Here is a 19614-nt window from a genome sequence, read left to right as displayed (position 1 = left end):
AAGTGGACATTGGTATTCACATTTCTCAAAAGCTGAAATTGAATCTCAGAGCAATTACATAATTCATTGAAGACATTGCTAATAAGCAAGAGGGCCAGGGCTGATCTGATTTCATAGCCTGTATCCTGAATCAGTCCCCTGTGCTGCCTTCCAACTATGTCATAATTTGCTGAAAGTGTGGCTTCTCCACCAAGGCAGAGACTTTGGCCTCTCTGTGTTTAGCATACCACGGGCATTGGGTAAATATTAAATGAACCAATTATTGAAGTCATGCATGAGAGGCAGAGGGAATAAGAATGACAGCCAGAGTGGGTGGGGGGCACAGGGTTGGACCTAAAAGGTCAAGGATGGTGGCAAGTGTCTGTCAGTAAATGTTCACAAGGCGTCATGAGGACTCTCACTAAGAGCCCCAGGTGAGAAGCAAATTTAGCATGGGGTGGTGGGGGTCAAATGATATAATGAAGAATAAGGTTCAAGAGTGAGGGTTTGGTGGCAGAACAGTTTGACCATTTTTCTGAGCAGCTTTCAGGCCCCTTAGGCTAGAGAGACAATTCAGGATTAAGGCGTGAGCTTTGAATTCACTGAAGCCTCAGGTTGAGCCCTTTAAAAAAAACCAAAAGTATAGAGGTAACCGCTTTACATTCAGTATCCCATTTCATTCTCACAATGGTATTTTGAGGTAGATAGTTTGATTCCTATTTTATGACCAAGCCCCCTGAGACTTTGGAGTGAAGTCACTTGAACGAGGTCATGCACAATAGGTCAGCTTTCCAATCCAGGTGTGTCTGACCCTAGAGAATGGGCTCTCAGCTGTCCTTCTCCTCAGAAGGGCTTCATGAGAATGCTGATGCCACTGAGGTAAGAACAAACCACCAACCGCATCTCACTCCCCATCAGTGACACTACCTCCTACCTCACCAGAGGTGTTAAGCAAATTGTCATTTCTATCAATAGCAAACATTTACAGAATATGTACCGTGGCCAGAATCTGTTGCAAATACTTTCTATGTATTAATTAATTAAGTCCTTAAGACAGTGCTATGAGGCTCATACTATGATTTTTCTTCATTTTAAAGATGAGGAAACTGAGCTATAGAGACGTTAAGTAACTTGTCAAAGGTTATGTAGCTAGTAAAGAGCAGAACTGGAATTTGAATCCAAGTAGTCTGGCTCTAGAATTTGTGTCCTCAACTACAGTTGACCCTTGAACAGTGTGGTGGTGAGGGACATCCACCCCTGGAGCAGCCAACCATCCCCATAAAACTTAGAGTCCACCCTCCGTGTACGTGGCTCCCACGCATCCAGGATTCTGCTTCTGCAAATGCAGCCGAGCACGGATGGTGCAGTACCGTGGTATTTACTACTGAAAAAAATCTGTGTGTAAATGAATCTGCACAGTCCAAACCCGTGTTGTTCAACGGTCAACTGTGCTATGCGATTATTTACATTATCTACTGACTCTTCGATGAGAGAGTAACTTGCTGAGGACTATATCCATTAATTAGTTTCATTTAAAACCACTGCCATCGTCCTATCTTTCATCCTGAAGAGTGTTCTCGCAAGGATAATAGGAGCCCTGGATTTGTAATAGTGATGATAATAATAATAGCTAATAACCACTGAACATTGTCTATGTGGTAGACACAGTGCTAAGAGCTTTACCTCCCTTTTGTAATTTAATCTTCCCAACAACATTGTGAAGTAGGCTTATTATTCTTGTTTTGCAGATGAGGAAACTGCAGCTTGAGTGTAAGAAACTTGCTCAAAGTTACACAGCAAGTCACAGCTGTGTAAAAGCCAGCATCTGTCTGCTTTCCTCTTGAAACCACCAGATGCTCTGCTGCCTCCCAGCCTAAGGCTGCTTGAGCCTTTGATTCATTAATTAGTTTTGCTGGATGGTGTCCATTTTACACTGCCCATGAGGGCCTGTTACTGTACATGCTCACTTCGCTTTCAGGAGAAAAAAGGCAAATTACCAAAAGAACGAATTAACACCAGGGAACTTTTCCACAAAATAACATTCCTGGGATGCCACTTGGTTAGTATTCACTTACTGCTACATTTCACACTGTGTCATGTGTTTTTTTGCATCCGTTTAAATCTATACTTCCAACACACCAGAGGACTGGATGCCTATAATCAAGGCAAAGATTAAACTGAAAAGTTAAATGAGGCTTAGGATATAAATGTTTAAAGAAGCAAGATAACTGTTTTAGAAAGTTTTATGTTATAAATATTTCAATATAAGGTTTTGGATAATATATGTACTGTGGTTAAATATATACGTGTGTAAACAAAACAGAAATAAATACCTTTCTATATTGTTATTAAAGATGTCAGTGAAATTATAGAAATTTAAAACTGGAGGAAGCTTAGAGATCATTTAGTCTAGACCAGGAAACTAAGCAGGACCAATATTGCTGACTTGACTTGGCAAGCTTCCAAGAATCTTGCAAAATTCAGATTAAACATCATCTTCTTTACAAATTGTTTCCTATCTCCCTTCTCACACCTGCCCCTTCCTGGCTGCAATTCATTTTTTAAATTATCTTAGTACATTCTGTGGCTATGTGGGTCATGGCCTCTTTATCACTTTATTTTACATGGCTCTCCCCCTCTTCTGCCTTCTAAGCTCCTTGAAAGCAGGGACTGTTTTCCCTTCAGTTTTATATTCTCAGGAGACAGCGCAATGCCTGGAACTTCATCAGTGTTAGATGAATCTTCTAACGTGTGTGAATGAGTTTGCAGAGATCTCAGGGTTAGTTAGTAGTGGAGTGCAAATGAGGGCACCGATTTTTCCGACTCACCGACCAATGATCCTTCCACTACACTTTGCTGCTTCTCTATTCTAATTTGAATTTCCCATCATAACTGAATTCTAAACACATTTTTTAAAAAGGACATTATCAGAAGCTATCAACAACCAAAAAAGTTAAATTGATATGTCGGTGTAAAATTCTTACCCAGTGACTAGGGAGTACAGAATATAATTTCTCAAAGAGCTACTAGCATCTGAAAACTTTTTTAAAAGGCTTATGTAGTTTTCCTTAAAAATTCGACTTAGGATTTATATCCTTTTGATCTAGAGTGACACTCAGAACCTGGATGTTCCATATTGAAATTACTGAAGTGTTGAGGAAAGATAACCTAAATTTGCTTTCTTGTCAATCACTGGGAACAAAGCAAACCTTCCATGTGTGAGAGAAGATTTGGTTGGAAGGCAAAGATTTTGTTCATTCTTGAATAATACCAATTTCTTCTGTTTATAGATATCTTGCTGGCTTCAAAAAATACTTCAGATGTAGAAAACCTCTTAGTAGATTGAAGGGTATGGGATTATGAATCTGCAAAATTAGATACAGGAAATAGAAGTTCATCCTTCTCTCAGTAGATAATCATTTTTTAAAATTAAATTACTTAATGCCTCTATCTATCTAGATTTGTATGTGGCTTATAATATATTTTCAGAGTGGAAAAGAAACTTAGAGATCCTTCTAATTTTGTAGTTGAGGAAACTGAAGTCCAAATAAGTAAAGTGATTTTTCAAAGAGTTGTCCTGACCAATTTGGGACCAAAGTCAAGGTCTCCAGGGTCAGAGTACAGTATCCCACTGCTTCTCTGATGAACAGGTTTTCACTGATTATGTTGGAAGTTTCTTCTATTATGTACAAATGCTACTGGTTGAAATGCTTTTAGCTGACATTACATTTTTTTCTTTAATACATGGTATTAAATGTTCTATCATATATGGCCAACTTCCTTATTTTATGGATGATAAATTGTGATTTAGAGAGATAGTTAACTGAATTACCCAAAATTAAATAGTCAATTTGTGGTCGTTCTGGAAATAGAATTTAGGGCTTCTGACCTCCCAATCCAGGGCTCTCTTCTTGAAACTCTACTTGGTTCTCCAACAGAGCAAATTAAACACATATCCACAAAATAGCAAGGTCAAATGTTTTTACAATTCTAATAAGTTCATCTAAGCCTAGACTTGAAAAAATGATTAAATTTACTGTTTTTTCTCTCTTGAGAACTCTTGTAGTAAACCATTTATGTATTCATTTATTCATCAAGCATATTGATTTTTCTATTATGGATCTCAAACTGTGCCTCAAGCTGGGGATTCGGAGATGAATAATCATGAGTTTGGGCCTCACAATTTAGTAGAGGGAAAGACAGATATAAAAAGTAAATATAGAAAACTGTCACAAGTGTGGCAAAATAAGTAAGAAAGTGTTAGAGGACAGAGCAGTCCAGTCTACCTGAAGGGTTGATTAAATCTTCATTGAGTAGGTGTTACAGCGTTCTGAACTTTAAAGATGGGTTAGGTGTTCCCGTGGAGTAAAAAGTGGGGCCAGCACTCAAGAAAGAGTGAAAGGTGCTGAGCAATGATATAATAAAATTATAAAAATAGTTTATATAACTTCCGCATAGGTTGCAGCAGGAGTGCCCAGGAAAGTGAGGCTGGAGAAATCAGAGTTGGCCTGATGTAAGGATATGTGTGCTATGCCCAACAGTTTTGAATTTATCCTATGAAAAACAACGAGCCAAGGATACTTTTGAACCCTACGCTTTATTTTAGAAAGACCTACTATGGTAGAATGTGTGTGTTTATGTGTGTAAGGGAACGATCTAGCAAATAGGGACCCTCGTGATTCTTCAAGGAAAAGATGCTAAGGATGCCTAGGCTAGGACAGTAGAAGTGAGGTCGTAGAGGAGGGAGAGGAATTAAGGTGTAAAAGAGGCAAAAGGAGAGGAATTTGGTGAGCAAAGAGATGTGGGGAGTTGGTAATGGAAGTGACATTGAACTAAAATTAAGAGAGCTGAGTACTAATCTATGATCTTGAATTAGGATTATGTTTTCTAACCATCAATTTCTTTTTTGTCAAATGGCCAAGTAGGACTTTATTAGACTTGAAGTCCCTAAAAATCAATTGATTCTCTTTTAGATATTCACATTGTATATAAGTAGATTCAAGGATTTAAGGCCTCCATAATAATTATAGCTAACATTTACCCTTTATCATATATCGTTATGAATGCTGACTCAGTTGATCCTCATTGTAACCCTTTATGGTAGATGATAACGCAATTCCCATTTTACAGATGACGAGCTGAGGCTTAATGTTTTCAAATCACATCTTTTATCTTCTGCATGTCTTAGTCCACGTGGGCTGCTATAACAAAATACCAAAGAGTGGGTGGCCTAAAAACAACAGAAATTTATTTCTCACAGTCCCGGAGGGTGGAAGTCTGAGATCAGGGTGCCAGCACGGTAGAGTGAGGGCCCCCTTCCGGGTTTCAGACTTCATGTTGTATCCTCACATTGCAGAAAGGGTAAATTCGCTCTCAGGGCTCTCTTTTATAAGAGCACCAAATCTAATCACCTTCCAAAGTTCCCAAAGTTCCTACCTCTTAATACTATCACCTTGGGTATTAGGTTTTCAACATATGAATTCTGGGAGGACACAAACATTCAGACTATAGCACCGCTCTTTTTATTCTCTGTGTAATTTTTCTCATGAAGCACTTGGATTGTACCCAACTCCTTCCTAGGTCCATTACTAGGAATATTATTGCATATTAATTAATACTGGCTATTGTAGCAGGTATAACACTCAATCTTATTGGTTTAACATAGCCTAAGTTTATTCCTTGTGCATGTGAATCCAGTTAGTATCAGGAGGTAGATCTCTCCTCTACACAGTCATTCAGGGGCCCAGGCTGATGGTGACTCTTCAGGATCACCTTTGGCACTGACATCTATTTGAAAGGGGAAGAGAGAGAGTGGCTGATAGAGTGGGAGGTTTTTTGTAGGCCTGGTCTTGAAGAAGTATAACTCATTTCTGCCCCTCTTCCATGTGTTACGTGCAAGGGAGACTGGAAAATGTAGTCTAGTTGTGTGCCCAGGAGGAAAGAAAAAGGAGGCTTGGTGAATAGGTAGATACTTTCTTTTAAAGGTGGGACTTGAACCTGGACCATCTGACTTCAGTCTCCTCACCCAAACCACCGTGTTACATATTACCTTTTGGACTTGATTGCTCTCATGGAATCAACAGTAATCAAACTATTTTGTACATAAAGCAACGTGAGGATACAGGTTGACTTTACAGTGAATATTACACTGTGTAGTTAAGATTTGTGGCTTCATACAGGTAAGAAATAAATCCAAAATACAAATTTCATAAACTCTCTTCTTAGTTTCTCATTAAGTTCAGTGACTTAGTGAGGTTAATTTGTCAGTTTGAAGCAATTAAAAAAATACATTTTACTTCGACTTTCATTTTCTGATAGGTCTCATATATTGTACCCATTGTAATGAAACTTAATCATTTCATAAACTCATAACACTTTAGAAATGGAAGGAACCTTTAAATTATCTCTCAAACTAGTCTGATTTCCTCATTTTGCAGATGAGGATAGAGACTCAGGGACTTACTCAACATTTCACTCTTCAGGGACAACATCCCGTCTTTCTTTTCACTGCTCTCGCTGCTCACTCTATCATTTCCCTGAAGAAGCTCTTGGGCTGCCTGCTCTCCTTCCTAGGAGCAATTACAGGAATATTATTAGTCATAAAAGAACAGTGTGACTCTCATAGTGTTTAGGAATTGGGGATATTCTGATTCTTCACATTTTGGGGGTACAATTTGGGATTAAGCAGGAAATCTACTTTTAAACGTTTGCCTTTAGAAACATTTAAAAGAATATTATGGGTCATTTTCCCCTCGTAGTAATTGGAGTTGGTTATCTTTTGAAATGTCAACTTTCACTATGAGGTAAATATGGGAAGTGAGACTGTTGAATGGTGAATTTCCTGGATCCTACTTTGAAGGTGGAAACTTGTCTTTTGCTCTTAAAAGTGGGAGTAGAAAATACTTCTTTTTTCTTAAATTGAAGTCTAGTTGATTTACAGTGTTGTGTTAGTTTCTGGCATACAGCAAAGTGACTCAGATGTGTGTGTGTGTGTGTGTGTGTGTGTGTGTACGTGTATATATATATACACGTACACACACACACACACACACATATATATATGTTCTTTTTCATATTCTTTTCCATTATGGTTTATTCCAGGATATTGAATATAGTTCCCTGTGCTGTACAATAGTTCTGATTGATAATTAGCTTTTGTTAATTTTAACTTTATCTAAAAAAAGGAAATATCCTAGTCAGTATATTATTTTTGGTTCGAAGAACAGAGACATCATCAAATTACGTCAGGAAAAAAGGGGCTCACTGAAACCTATTCTATAAAATATTTCAGGAATTGAGGAAAAAGTTCAGGAAGACCTCAGGAGAGGCAGACACCAAGGCAGGTGGTGGAACTACCTACTTCTTTATCTCTTACCTTTGCACCTGTGCTTTTTTCCCACTCCTATGTGTCCCCATGTCTCAACACAGTGAGGCTCTCACAAAGCTCTCCACAGGTTACCTGACTCCTGATGCCAAATGACCTTTGGACTCAAGTGCCCATTTCCATGGGACAATTCTGTGACTTTTAGTTCAAATTTCTAGAGAAATGGATTTGATTGGTCCAGTTCCTCTTTTTCAGAGCAGACCTTACCAGCAGAAGTTGTTGGACAGTTTATAAAGAGACCAATATTCTTTGAGGTTTGCCTTCCTCAGCATCACTTCTCATTTAAAATGTGGATATAGAAGATGTTCATGATTGAGCTGAGGGGCAGTGAATCTAAAACTCCCCCAAGAATGTATCTTCTTCTGTTCTGCCTCTTTCTCTTAAAATAGACTGTGGTACATCCTCTGGTTGAGAGTTTGCTTCTGTTAACGGAGACCGTACTGTTATTAGGATTATTATCCTTTGTGGCAATCTGTTTTTCCCCAATAATTTTATTTTTTCCATATGAAACTAGAGCAGTTTTAGAAAACAAGCTCTGTAAAAATGTCATTGACATTTGGTTATTTCCTCCCCAATCATCCTGACTTCATAAATTATGTGAACTTTTGAAATTTCATTGAACTTTTTAAATGGCCATTTCTTTTAATTAGATTGCTTCATCATGAAAGTCTAAAAATGTGCCCTATTTTTTCAGTCTAATGAATTAAAGTGAGAAATTGGCTGTCTCAGCAAGTTTTTGTTTCAGCACATTTTTTCCATTCAAAGTGATTTACAGCAACCTGAATCCACTAACTAGCTTGCACTTCAGATGCCTATTGGTGCACATAGGTGATGCTTGATTTCTGCTTAGAAGGTGTAATGCATACTCTGGGGAGCTAGTCAAGCTGGGTAAAACTGTTAAATAGGAGTGTATGGAGACAAACAAAATTTCAGAGTCAATGAGACAAATCAGAATACAAATAAGAACTGAAATCTAATGGAGAGGAAACCAAGTAGGAACAAATTCACAACTTGACGCTGAATTTACTCTCTTCTGTAGCTTGTGTCAGATTAATTTTTTTTACATGCATCTCATGTCAACACAATTATGTGTGTATACATATATATATATATATACACATAGATTTTTTTAAATATTAAATTAGAACTTTTATAGAATATAGATCTTTCTCTAACAACTATATCTTTTAAATTTATATGTTATATCATTTTGGTATTCATTAATTACATTAATAGTTAAAATTAAAATAACATTTAAGTAATGCTATACAATTTAAAAGCAGTTTCACATACATTATCTCATTTGGTCTTTATAAGGACTCGATGGAGCTATCTTAGAGATGAACAAACCAGTTCTTTGAAAGGTGAATGGGCTTAAGCATTTACTCAAGTATAGTATAGGTTAGGGTAGACTTGCACTGAGATATTTCAGTTCCAGAGCCCATGTCCTTTCTAGGCTACCAAGCATCACATGTAGGAACAGTGACACACTTCTTGCTTTCCTTCACATCACCTGGAACTATAGTCTACTGCATGTGCGTGGAGCTCTGTAGAAAAGGCGTCATATGATAGTGTTGAAGATCATGGTTTCTGAAAGCAAACTGTTTGAATTCTCACCTCTGGTTTTCTCTATTACTGTTTTACTTTGGGCAAGTTTCTTACCATTTCTCTGGCTCAGTTTCTTCATCTGTAAATTGGGGATAATTATAGTTTCCTCTTTAATGGTTGTTGTGATGATAAAATGGAATAATGCATAGCATACAGTGAATATTCTATGGCTGTTACTTAGCAAATACCACTATTCCTTAAATTGTTTCCAGAGTGAATGGATTATTCTTACATTTAGAATGTGATATGCATAGCTTTGTGCTCTTATTGACCAAAGGCCAGCAAGCACTACTCAAGGTAAATGATTTGCATAAATACTATTCTGTGAACCCATTTTTCATATTTATGTATACAGTTGGTTCACAGGTAATGGCTAAAATGTGACCATATTAACATATATATAAACATATATGTGTATATAATTATATATAATTAAATGTGTCTATATAGGTATGTGTATGTATATATATAATTTTTAAAAATTTATGCACACATATAAACCAAATGCTATTCAGATGTTTTTTTCTTATGGAGAAGGTAAAAAATAGTTAGAAACAAAGATTTTGCTAAAATGCCTTATAAGACTTCATTCCAGAGTATTCCAGTCATAATAGCTTTGCAAAAACATTTAGGAATCTTAAGATATGATTTAAGAGGCAGTCTCTTAAGGCCATGTTTCTGGGGAACCAGTAGGGCAGTATCCTATTGTTGAAATGATATATGAAGGTAATAACCTTGAAAGGCAACAATTAGAGCTGGGCAAGACTTGGTAATCCTGTTTTCATAAGAATTAAAACCTATGTGTTCTCTAGTGTCATTTCACAAAAATGTAGGAGGCAACATTTTGTATTAATGCATCACATTCAGGGAGGAGAAACTAGCGGAAAGGTGTGGGGCTTTTTGTTTTATCTTTTGTGACTTGGGGATTGTCACATGAAGAAAATTGTTCGTTCTTTTTTCATTTAAATCTTCTCCAGGGGGTCTTGCATCATTTTAGTATGACGCTGATTGTCTGTGAAGTCTATTTTGTTCATTTGGAAAGCCCTAATATTTGATTAGATTAGTTTATCATGAGCTCTGTCTGACTCCGTGTAGAGAATTCTAGTAACTGCTTGAATTTTTTACAGTCTCATTAACCTTTTAAAGGAAAACCACAGGAATTAGGTTTACCTTCTTAAATTGCTTGTTTACCATTTATTAAACACATGCCACATACTAGCAGTTTACATGAAAACTTAGCCTTTGTCTACAAGAATTTGACATGAGAAGTTAAGATATATAGCAGACAAATAAGAAAACTATGTGTGTGTGTATGTATGCCATGCTTAGGTGAACTAAATTTTGCTAGAAGATTCACGTCCCTATTTTGAGATATCTCATTTTACTTACCATATATACTGGCATATATAAAAATATTGAACAGTCAATATTCTCCCTACCCATGCCTTAAGACTCTTTGAGTGCAGGATTATCCATCCTTCCATCCATCCATCCACCCACATCCACCTACCTGCCTACCTATCATCTATTCTATTTTAACAAGGTTAATCATCCCCTTCTCATCCCCCCACAGAAAGCTTTACAACCTCAATTTTAATAAGAAGGACAAAATCTGATAGAGATTTTTCACAAAATCCTATTTCTCACAAGGAAACTCAACCTGTGTGTCTGTGCATTTTATTCACAGACAATGAAGAGAAAGGTCAGGGCAGAAAGGCCTTGGGTCTGTGAGGCTTGCTCTTCTGCGTCACCTTTGTTATTAATTCCTTAACATTTAGTCCCATATTCTCTGAAGGGGGAGGACATGCCTCTCTTCTTCCCAGTGCAGCTCCTACCTTATCCTTCTCTTCATTACACCATATGGGCATCATTTTCCCTCCTTTCTTCTCAAAGAAGAAATAAGCACACTTTCTTCACCAGAGCTCTGACATACTGAACTTAGCCAACATAATTATCCAATTGTAAAATGACTCTTTACAACCCTTTGAATTATATAAATATCTGAACAACATTTTCTTGTTTCTGTTCGTTCTGCATTGACTCAATAAGCTAGAATGATCCAGGTTTTTGAGATATCATGTTTCACTGACTTATCCTTCAACGAACACATTTGACAATATATATCCTACTGCACAACCTAGGAAGCAATGGAAAGTACTACTGTGTAGTCAGGGTAGGCTAAGTTTTGTGACAGTAGCAAAAAACCACCAAATTTTAGAGGCTTATAACACTTTAAGGTTTCTCACTCATATGTCCATATGGTTGGCAGGGACTCTGTTTCATGTCTCTTGGGGACTCAGGCTGATATAGTCTCTACTATCAAGAATGTAATTAGTTGCTCTTGCTTGTGGGAGAAATCTGGTGAATGACACTAGCTATTAAAATGTCCACACAGACTGATATCCTTTGCTTTTGCTCGTAAGTTTAGCTTTAATTTCATTGGCCAAAGCAAGTCGCATCACCACATCTAGATTTAATTAATGGGGTGGAGAAGTACAGTTTTCCTTGTCAGGAAAAGTAGAAATGAATTTTGACATTGGCATTGGGAAGGGAAAACCAGGTGCAAATTTTTCACCTGTCAATTCTTTTCCAACATATGATAAAAATTTCCTTGTAACAAAGATGATAAAATGGCCCTGGTGGATGATGCTGAAATGGTGCCTGCCTCTTTTCTCAGGATAGAGACTAGTGGAACCTCACTGTGTGCTCCTGGCCGCTGCAATTCTGTGGAAAAGAGAGCCCAGCCACTATCCAGCTCTTCCTGAAGCTGTCTCAGCTCGGTCCTCTGCCTGCTAGCATCACTCTCTGAAGAAACCCTAATAATCTCTTGTTCTCTAAACTGGCTTCCATTCAAAGACTTGCAGGACACATCTCATCATGACTTACATCTCTGTTTCCCTAAATTGCTATCAGAGCTCCAAGCATCCCAAATTATCTATCATCACACAGACGTTTATTTCCATTTTGTTCTGTAATCCCACCCCTTCATTCATTCCACTGTGTCCTCTACAGTTTACTGGGTGTATCGGCCAACTCCCTGCCGGGCAGTCCTACTACTCTTTCCCAGTAAATTTATTCTTCCTCTTTGAAATATATATTTCATATTCTTTTTTTTCTTCTCAAACATCTCTCATATTTCATAGCAAAATGAGATAAAATCAGATATGAAACTTCATCTTCTCACCAACTAATCCGCTCACACCTACCTGACTCTGTATTCACATATCTCACCTTCATTCTTAGGATTAAATGTCCCCACATGAATCTAATGCCAACCCCCTAGGTGCCCTCAATCTCAATTCCTTATTTCCCTTTAAGGACATTCTTTTTTTAATTAGCCACTTTCTCTCCTATATTGTCATTTTCTTTTTCTCAGATTTCTCCAGCAAGCAAGCATGCTTTTATGGCATCCATTGAAAAAATTTCCTTGAACCTTTGCTTCATTCCAACTATTACTTCATCTCCTTCTTCCCTTCACAGAAAAACTCCTTGAAAGAAATTTTTATAATTATCTGCAGTTTTGCATCTCATTCTCTAATAAACTTAGTATAATCATGCTTTTATCTTCATCATGCCATTAAAATGATTTTTATCTAGATCAAGTGCTAATAATAGCTAACACAGAGTACTTGCTATGAGGCCGGGAGTGTTCTAAATACTTTATACATATTAACTCATTTAGTCCCCAAATCAACCATATGAAGACGGTGCTATTAATATCCCTCTTTTAGATATGAAAAAATACTAATCAGAGATATTTGATGATGTGTCCAAGGTTACAATGCTGTTTGAAGAAGCTTAGATTTGAACCTAGCTACTGTGTTTTTGGAGGCTCTGTTTTAACTGCTGCATCATATTATTTTTTTAGGAGACAGTTATTTCACTTCATTTATTAAATCTTTCAGCAACGTTTGACATAACTGACCAATCCCTCTTTCTTGAAACATTTTATTCTTTGGTTTTCCATGCCTTTATCTCATGTTCTTTTTCTCTTACCTCATGTTCTGCTCTGTATCAGTTTTTTCTACTGTCTCCCTTCTTCCAGATTTAGGTTCTGGACTATTCCTTCCCTACTTCTCTATCGATAGCGGTAGCCTTTCCATGGTAATTTAGTCCAGTCTATGGCTTTAAATATCACCTATCAACGTAGATCTCTTAAGTGTGTATCTGCAGTCTAGATCTCTTCCCTAAGCTCCATTTTATAAATGTTGCTGCCTGATTTACATCTCTACTCCTGTGTCTTATAAGAATCTCAGACTTAACACAGACAAAACAGAACTACAGTAATTTCGACCCAACCCAACTTTTGCCAAACTCCCCTTTCCCAGGCCTCCTCTATCTTCCAGAACCACCAAATTCTAATTCCTCAGGACAAGCTTAGGAGTAATCCTTAATTCCTCTTCCCCTCACAGCTCATACTCAATCCATTAGCAAGTCAAACCAACTCTACTCTGAAATATGCCACATCTGGTACTTCTTCCCAACCCTTAGTCTAGTCTGTGTCCCATCCTTCACCTCCTGAACTCCTGGAACCCCTTCACGACTGGTCTCCCTGTTTTCACTCTTGCTTTCTTCAGTCCATTCTCTAAAGAGCAGCTTGAGCAAACTTCTAAAGCATTAATGAGATGACAGCATTTCCACCCAAAGGCTTTCCCTTGCAACGAAAGTAAAATCCAATCTCTTTGCCATGGCACCCGCCCCTACACCATCTTCCTACGTTTCTGACATATTGTCCTCAGCCTCTCAGCTGTTCAGCCACAGTACATCCACACTGGCCATCTTGCTGTCCTGGGAACACACCACACGTTTCCCCATTTCAGAACCTTGTCGTTTTCTGCTCCTTCTCTTTGGAAAGTTCCTCCTTTCTTAGCTCTTCATCATGGAGGCTTTCTTCTCATCATTCAGGCCATTATTCAGGTTACCTCCTCAGAGAGGTTTTCCCTGAGACTCACAAAAATCTGCCTTCCCTCCATGTTTGATTACTCTCAATCACATTACCCTACTGCATTTCTTTCAAGGAGCTAGAAAATCTAATATTGTCTTACTTAATCGTTAGTACCTAATTATTATTTGTTTTCTCCACAGGAATATGAGCTCTTTAGGGGCAGGTCTATGTCCATCTTACACATTGTTGCATCCCCATTACTCAGAACCATGCCTGATATGTGGTATTGACTCAAAATGTGACTAAGTGAGGTTCAGTGTAGAAAGCAGTATTTTGACTCGTATAATATTACATAAAGCATTCAATAAATTAAAACAAACTGAATCATCCTTAGCTAAGAAAATATTTTCTAGAGCGCAAGGAACAGAAATCCGGCTTTCAAGTTTTTAGCTTTGGTTTGATAGCCTTGTGTTTGAATCACACATGGAGAAATCCCCATTTGTATCTACCATGACAGAAAAATCTTTGTGACATTGGAAATGGTATCTGCTTCTTAACATTCTTTTGAGGATTATGTGTCAAAGCTGTATGTTACACCTGAGTTTCTCGGTTTCACATGGGGAATGACGTGGACAATCCATGCGGTTTGGTCTCTCTTAGAAGAAAAATCCAAGCAATCTAACCTGAGTTACTGCCTGGTGGTTCCTCATCTCTGAGGGGAAGATTGATATGAATGCATGATGTACTCATCTCATTTACAAAATGATCTCAGTATACTTTATAACATTAAACAACTTCCTGTGTCCTACTTTTCTATTTAAATCTGTTTTTATATCAGTCACGTTCTTACATTTCTGAAAGCATAACATTTCAACAGATGTTTGATTTTAAGCTGGTTTTATCTTTAGCAGATGGAAATTTTGCTTGATCATTTCACAGGAGGGTTAATACTTTGAAGAAGAGATGCTGGGTAGAAAACACAATGAAGGCAAACTCGAACCCTATCCTAATGTGATAAGTGAGGTCCAAAAATTTCAATCACCCAAACAGTTCAGTAGCCTCACTGTGAGGTTAAGAAAATGGGTGATGGGTTCTTCCAGGCTAGATATAAATCCATCCACGTTCTGGCTGTGGTGGTTGTCATTCGGTGGCAGCTGTTCCCTCAGGCAAAATGGAAAGGAATGATTTTTTTTTTTTTTCCCCTCCTGAACAGGCATTTAATAGTCTTATTTCAGTTGGAAGCAGTCGTTGGAGAATAAGTTACAGGAACAGACAAACAAACAAACAGAAAAAAACCCCACGTAACTTAAAGTGCTTCAGACTGCAAATGTAAACACGAGGGCGAGGGGAGGCCACCGAGCTCTCTCCCCTGACCTGAGACAGGAGGGTCATGTCATTGTCGGGTCCCTTTACCATCACTACCCTCTGATCTCAGCCCTGCAGGTGGGAGGGAGGGAGGGAATGTCAGAGGCAGGGAAGAGGACTTAAAGGAACGAGGAAAACACTTTGTAAACTTAGAACCAGGGTGCAAGGTGGGGGTGCAAGGGAGCTCCTGGAGCCCTTGCCCTGGCTGAGGGGTGGGGCCAGCCCCCCCAGGAGGTGCGGGAAATACTGTTGGCTTCATGCCGCAGCCATCCCTGAGACTGGATGGAACGTTCAGGAAGATGGCAGCAATTTCAAAAATCACCCAATTAGTTCATTTCCAGGGAAATTGAGCAGAAGAATCCTGAGGAAGTGGGTTCCCACCCTCTGCCTCCCTGATTTCTGAAAAGAATTTCCCTTCCTGGCCCTTACACTCACCCCTAGATGAAGAATATAACCTTTATCAACCCACCTACTTTGAGAATAAGGTTTGTCTCAGCCCTAGTACAGGGCACCTTGTCCGGGGGTTCCCTTACTTTGATCAACACGTTGAACAAAAAGGTGTAAAAAAAGTCATATGCAAATAAATATGTTTTTGATGATACCACACATTGCCTCTATATTTCAGACTGCTCTAGCAGCTCATTCTAATCTAGTCACTAATTGTTCCTGCTTCACCAAGCATTTACTGACAGAAATGGTCCTACCACATTTAACAGAGAGATCAAATCTGCATTATGGAGTCAGCATCATTGTATTTCTAGTTTCATGCATGGTGGATCCTTTATAGAGCTATATTTAATGTGCTTCTAATTAAAAAGAGTAGGGAGTATCTAAGCTTTCTCAATGTTATCTCAACTTTTGTTTTTGTTTGTGCAGCTCACCATGTTAAAACGGGCACTTGCGAGGTGGTGGCACTCCACAGATGTTGTAATAAGAACAAGATAGAAGAACGGTCACAAACAGTCAAGTGCTCCTGCTTCCCTGGGCAGGTGGCAGGTACCACACGAGCTGCTCCCTCTTGTGTGGATGGTGAGGCTTCTTCCATTGCTCTTTGGGATAGGGTAGACGAGGACTGCTTAGAACTGGAATCCCACTGTGATGCTGATGACTGGGGTTAATCCTGGGGGACCGCACCATCAACCACGTGGTTGGTACAAGGTCACTTGAAGAGCGTTTTGAAATCTAAAATCTATTGGAAGATGGTCTAAGATCTTATGCGGTTTTGTAGCAAAAGGCATTATAATGAGGTTCCAATAAGTCCATGTGCCTCTTACTTTGATGCCATGAAATATTGATTTGCCAGTGGAGGGCGAGTGTGTGTGTGTGTGTGTGTGTGTGTGTGTGTGTGTGTGTGTGTATAAATTATTTGGCAAAGGAAAAATGAAATAGATGATTAAATAGTGTGGGTACCTAAACACATGGCTGGTTCTTAACAATGAAAAAATAAACACTGCACAGATGAGTGAACGTTTAGCTGTGGATAGAATTCACATGAAATATTTTTATAGAGATTTATCAAAATATTAATTTCTTTCTTGGAGGATTCACCTAATTACAAAGGATATAAACATTTATGTGGGTCTATATAATTGATGTTATCATAAATAATAATGTGTTAAGTGCTCATATTTTCATGGTGCACTCCTTGTGATGATAGTTACTGCCCACAGTAAAAAAAAGATGGTGTTCATTTGAATGCCTTCCTGATTTTAGCCTACTTGTGGGAAATACTACATTGATTCTAAAATATTGACTCTGATCATGGACTCACTTTCTTATATGTTTATGTAAATCAGCACATGCATGTATCCACATAGTTTCTTTCCAATATGTTATTGTCCAATTCATATATGTCCATAACATATTCATGGACAATATGTTATTGTCCAAATTCTTTCCAATATGTTATTGTCCATGAATATGTTATTGTTGCATGAAATATCCTTTAAAAATGTGCCTATCATTAACAATACTGTATTATACACTTAACATGAGATCTACCATCTTAAAATTTTAAGTATTCTTACCACAGTAAAATAAAAATTAAAAAAATATTTTTAGTCAAAAAATCTAGAAAGATTTATTCCCTTTGGACAAAAAAAAAAAAAAAAAAAAAAAAAAAAAGCATCCTTCAAAATCTAATCATCCCAGTGGTGGGAAAAATATGTGGCTGTTGTTCTTCTTTAAATGTGCACCCAAAGAATTAACAAGCCCAAACAGAAAATATTAAATTGATTTTTCTATCTCCTGTAGCTTCAATAGTGGAACAGAAATGGTGGTGCCATATGCAACCATGTCTTGAGGGAGAAGAATGTAAAGTTCTTCCAGATCGGAAAGGATGGAGCTGTTCCTCCGGGAATAAAGTGAAAACAACTAGGGTAAGTGGACAGCCAGCCTGTGAAAGCAAAAAGTCTCTCAATTAATAGAGCACGGAGCACGTGCAGTGACATCTTTAAGTGGTGGTTGTAGGATGAGAGGTAATAGTTTTCCATAGTACATTTTTCTCCCATTTTCTCCCTGCTTCATTTTTTCATAACATATTTTTATTTCATCCAGAATAACATCTTCTGTAGATCGCCATCAACTGTCATATTACCTAATAATTAAATACTCTTTGTTCCTTCATGAGATACTGACAAAAATGTGAACACCCCCGCCCCAAGGATGCGTGTTAAATGCTGGGAAGGTGACCCCAATCCCTCATTCTTCTGATGGATAGTGATCTGAATAAATTCTGAAAAAAAGAGAATTTATATATGACTCAACAAACATTTCCCAGTTAATATTCTTTCATTTTTATGAGAGTAATTATTTTGACCTCCCTGATTTCTGGATCAATAAATAGTTTTCTGATGGTTAAGTTTGTAATCATTGTAATGAGTTATCAAGAGGAGTTTTCAAATCTCAGGGTCAATATAAAAGGAATGCTCTTCAGACAGTGAGGTATTTCAGCTTGCAATGACTGATTTCTGGGGGGTAGGAGAGGAGTGAAAAATAGCTTTATTCTTTCATTTTCTAATTACCTCCATGGATATTCTGGACTGGCAGAATTTAAATTCTTTGTGGAATCAGCAAATGAAAGTTTTGTCTTATTTTGCTTTTTGCACTAAGGGGAAAGCTGACTACTGTTTAGAACTGGATAACTGGGGGCTAGAACAGAATAATGTTTTATAAAAAGGGGATATTTTATTTAATAAAATGTAACATAAAACTAGAGACTGTAATTTACGGTATTGATTAACAATAGCAGTTTTTTTTTTAAACCTTGTGTGGACATATTCAAGAGGATTATTTTAAAATCCCATCAGATATATAACGTTGAGTAATATCTTTAGTGCATTGACTATTCAGACATACAGAGAAGTAACCAAGTTTCTAATAAATAATAACTTTATATTTTGTCAAATGATTTCATGACTCTAGACTCATCAGTTAAAGGCTGACACTCTTCCAGAATCTGTGGAGTGCCTGACCAGTTAATTAGAATAATTGTATTATTCAGTTAGCACATGATATAATCCATATTGATTTGTTAAAACCATTCTGGCAATGTAAAATTTCCTTATAAGCTATTTATAGCATGAAAATTTTTTTCCTAACACTATTAATCCTTAGTCTAAAATAACACTCAAGTAAATGCCTGGAGATTTAAGATTCTGAAACAATTTTTTTTTTTTAAATAGTGAGTTCTCTACATCTAAATTCTATGTTTCTATTACATCAGTGGGTATGAGGAAGCTAACACTTATTAGATACTTAAAACATATGCCATATACTGAACAATGTGCTTCATGTGAATTAGCTCATTTAATCTTCTTAATAGCCCAGTGAAACAGGTAATATTATTATCTCCTTTTACAGCTGAGTAAACCAAAGCTTTAAAATGTTAAGTGACTTCCCAAGGTCATATAGCTAATTAATGGGAAGTTACGGATCAAACTGTATATTTTCATTCCAGAACCTAATCTCTTAACCTGTAGTTTATACTAGATCATTTAACTTATTCTTAAGTAATAGTGATGAAAGTTTCCTATAATTCTGTTCATATAAAGTAGACCTTTAAAAATATTTTTAGCTTTTTGGATCATTGAAATGAAAAGGTCAGAAGCATGTGATCTAAATTCTCATAATAAATTATTTTAGAAGTGTTGCTTCACTCCCTGTTGGGCCATATTCTCAATAGTTCAAACGTAAAATTGAGTCTCTGCTTCACAAATTCTTCATAATGTAATTAAACAAGATAGATGAAAGACTGAGAACTTGTGAGTAGGGAAGACCACATCTAGATCCTCTAGTTTGTTTTATTTATAAATTCATATAACTTATAGTGGATTGCGCTTTCTATTTTTCCTTCATCTCCTTTGCCCTGGAGAACAGCTGTTAATGGAAGACC

At 37.4% G+C, this 19614-nt stretch overlaps 1 protein-coding gene across 2 annotated transcripts in view; it reads left to right on the top strand.

Moving 5' to 3' along the window:
- The window catches only part of TAFA2 (TAFA chemokine like family member 2), a 554547-nt gene that overhangs the window by 478375 nt on the left and 56558 nt on the right, over positions 1-19614 (top strand). For both annotated transcript variants that reach the window (XM_067697196.1, XM_067697195.1), the window contains exons 3-4: positions 16098-16250; positions 17475-17599. In XM_067697196.1, coding sequence (XP_067553297.1) covers positions 16098-16250; positions 17475-17599 — 278 coding nt within the window. The remainder of the gene's footprint in view (positions 1-16097; positions 16251-17474; positions 17600-19614) is intronic.

Source organism: Pseudorca crassidens, chromosome 11 (genome assembly GCF_039906515.1).
Source record: "Pseudorca crassidens isolate mPseCra1 chromosome 11, mPseCra1.hap1, whole genome shotgun sequence".
NCBI lineage: Eukaryota > Metazoa > Chordata > Mammalia > Artiodactyla > Delphinidae > Pseudorca > Pseudorca crassidens.
This window is presented reverse-complemented; position numbering and strand designations above follow the sequence as displayed.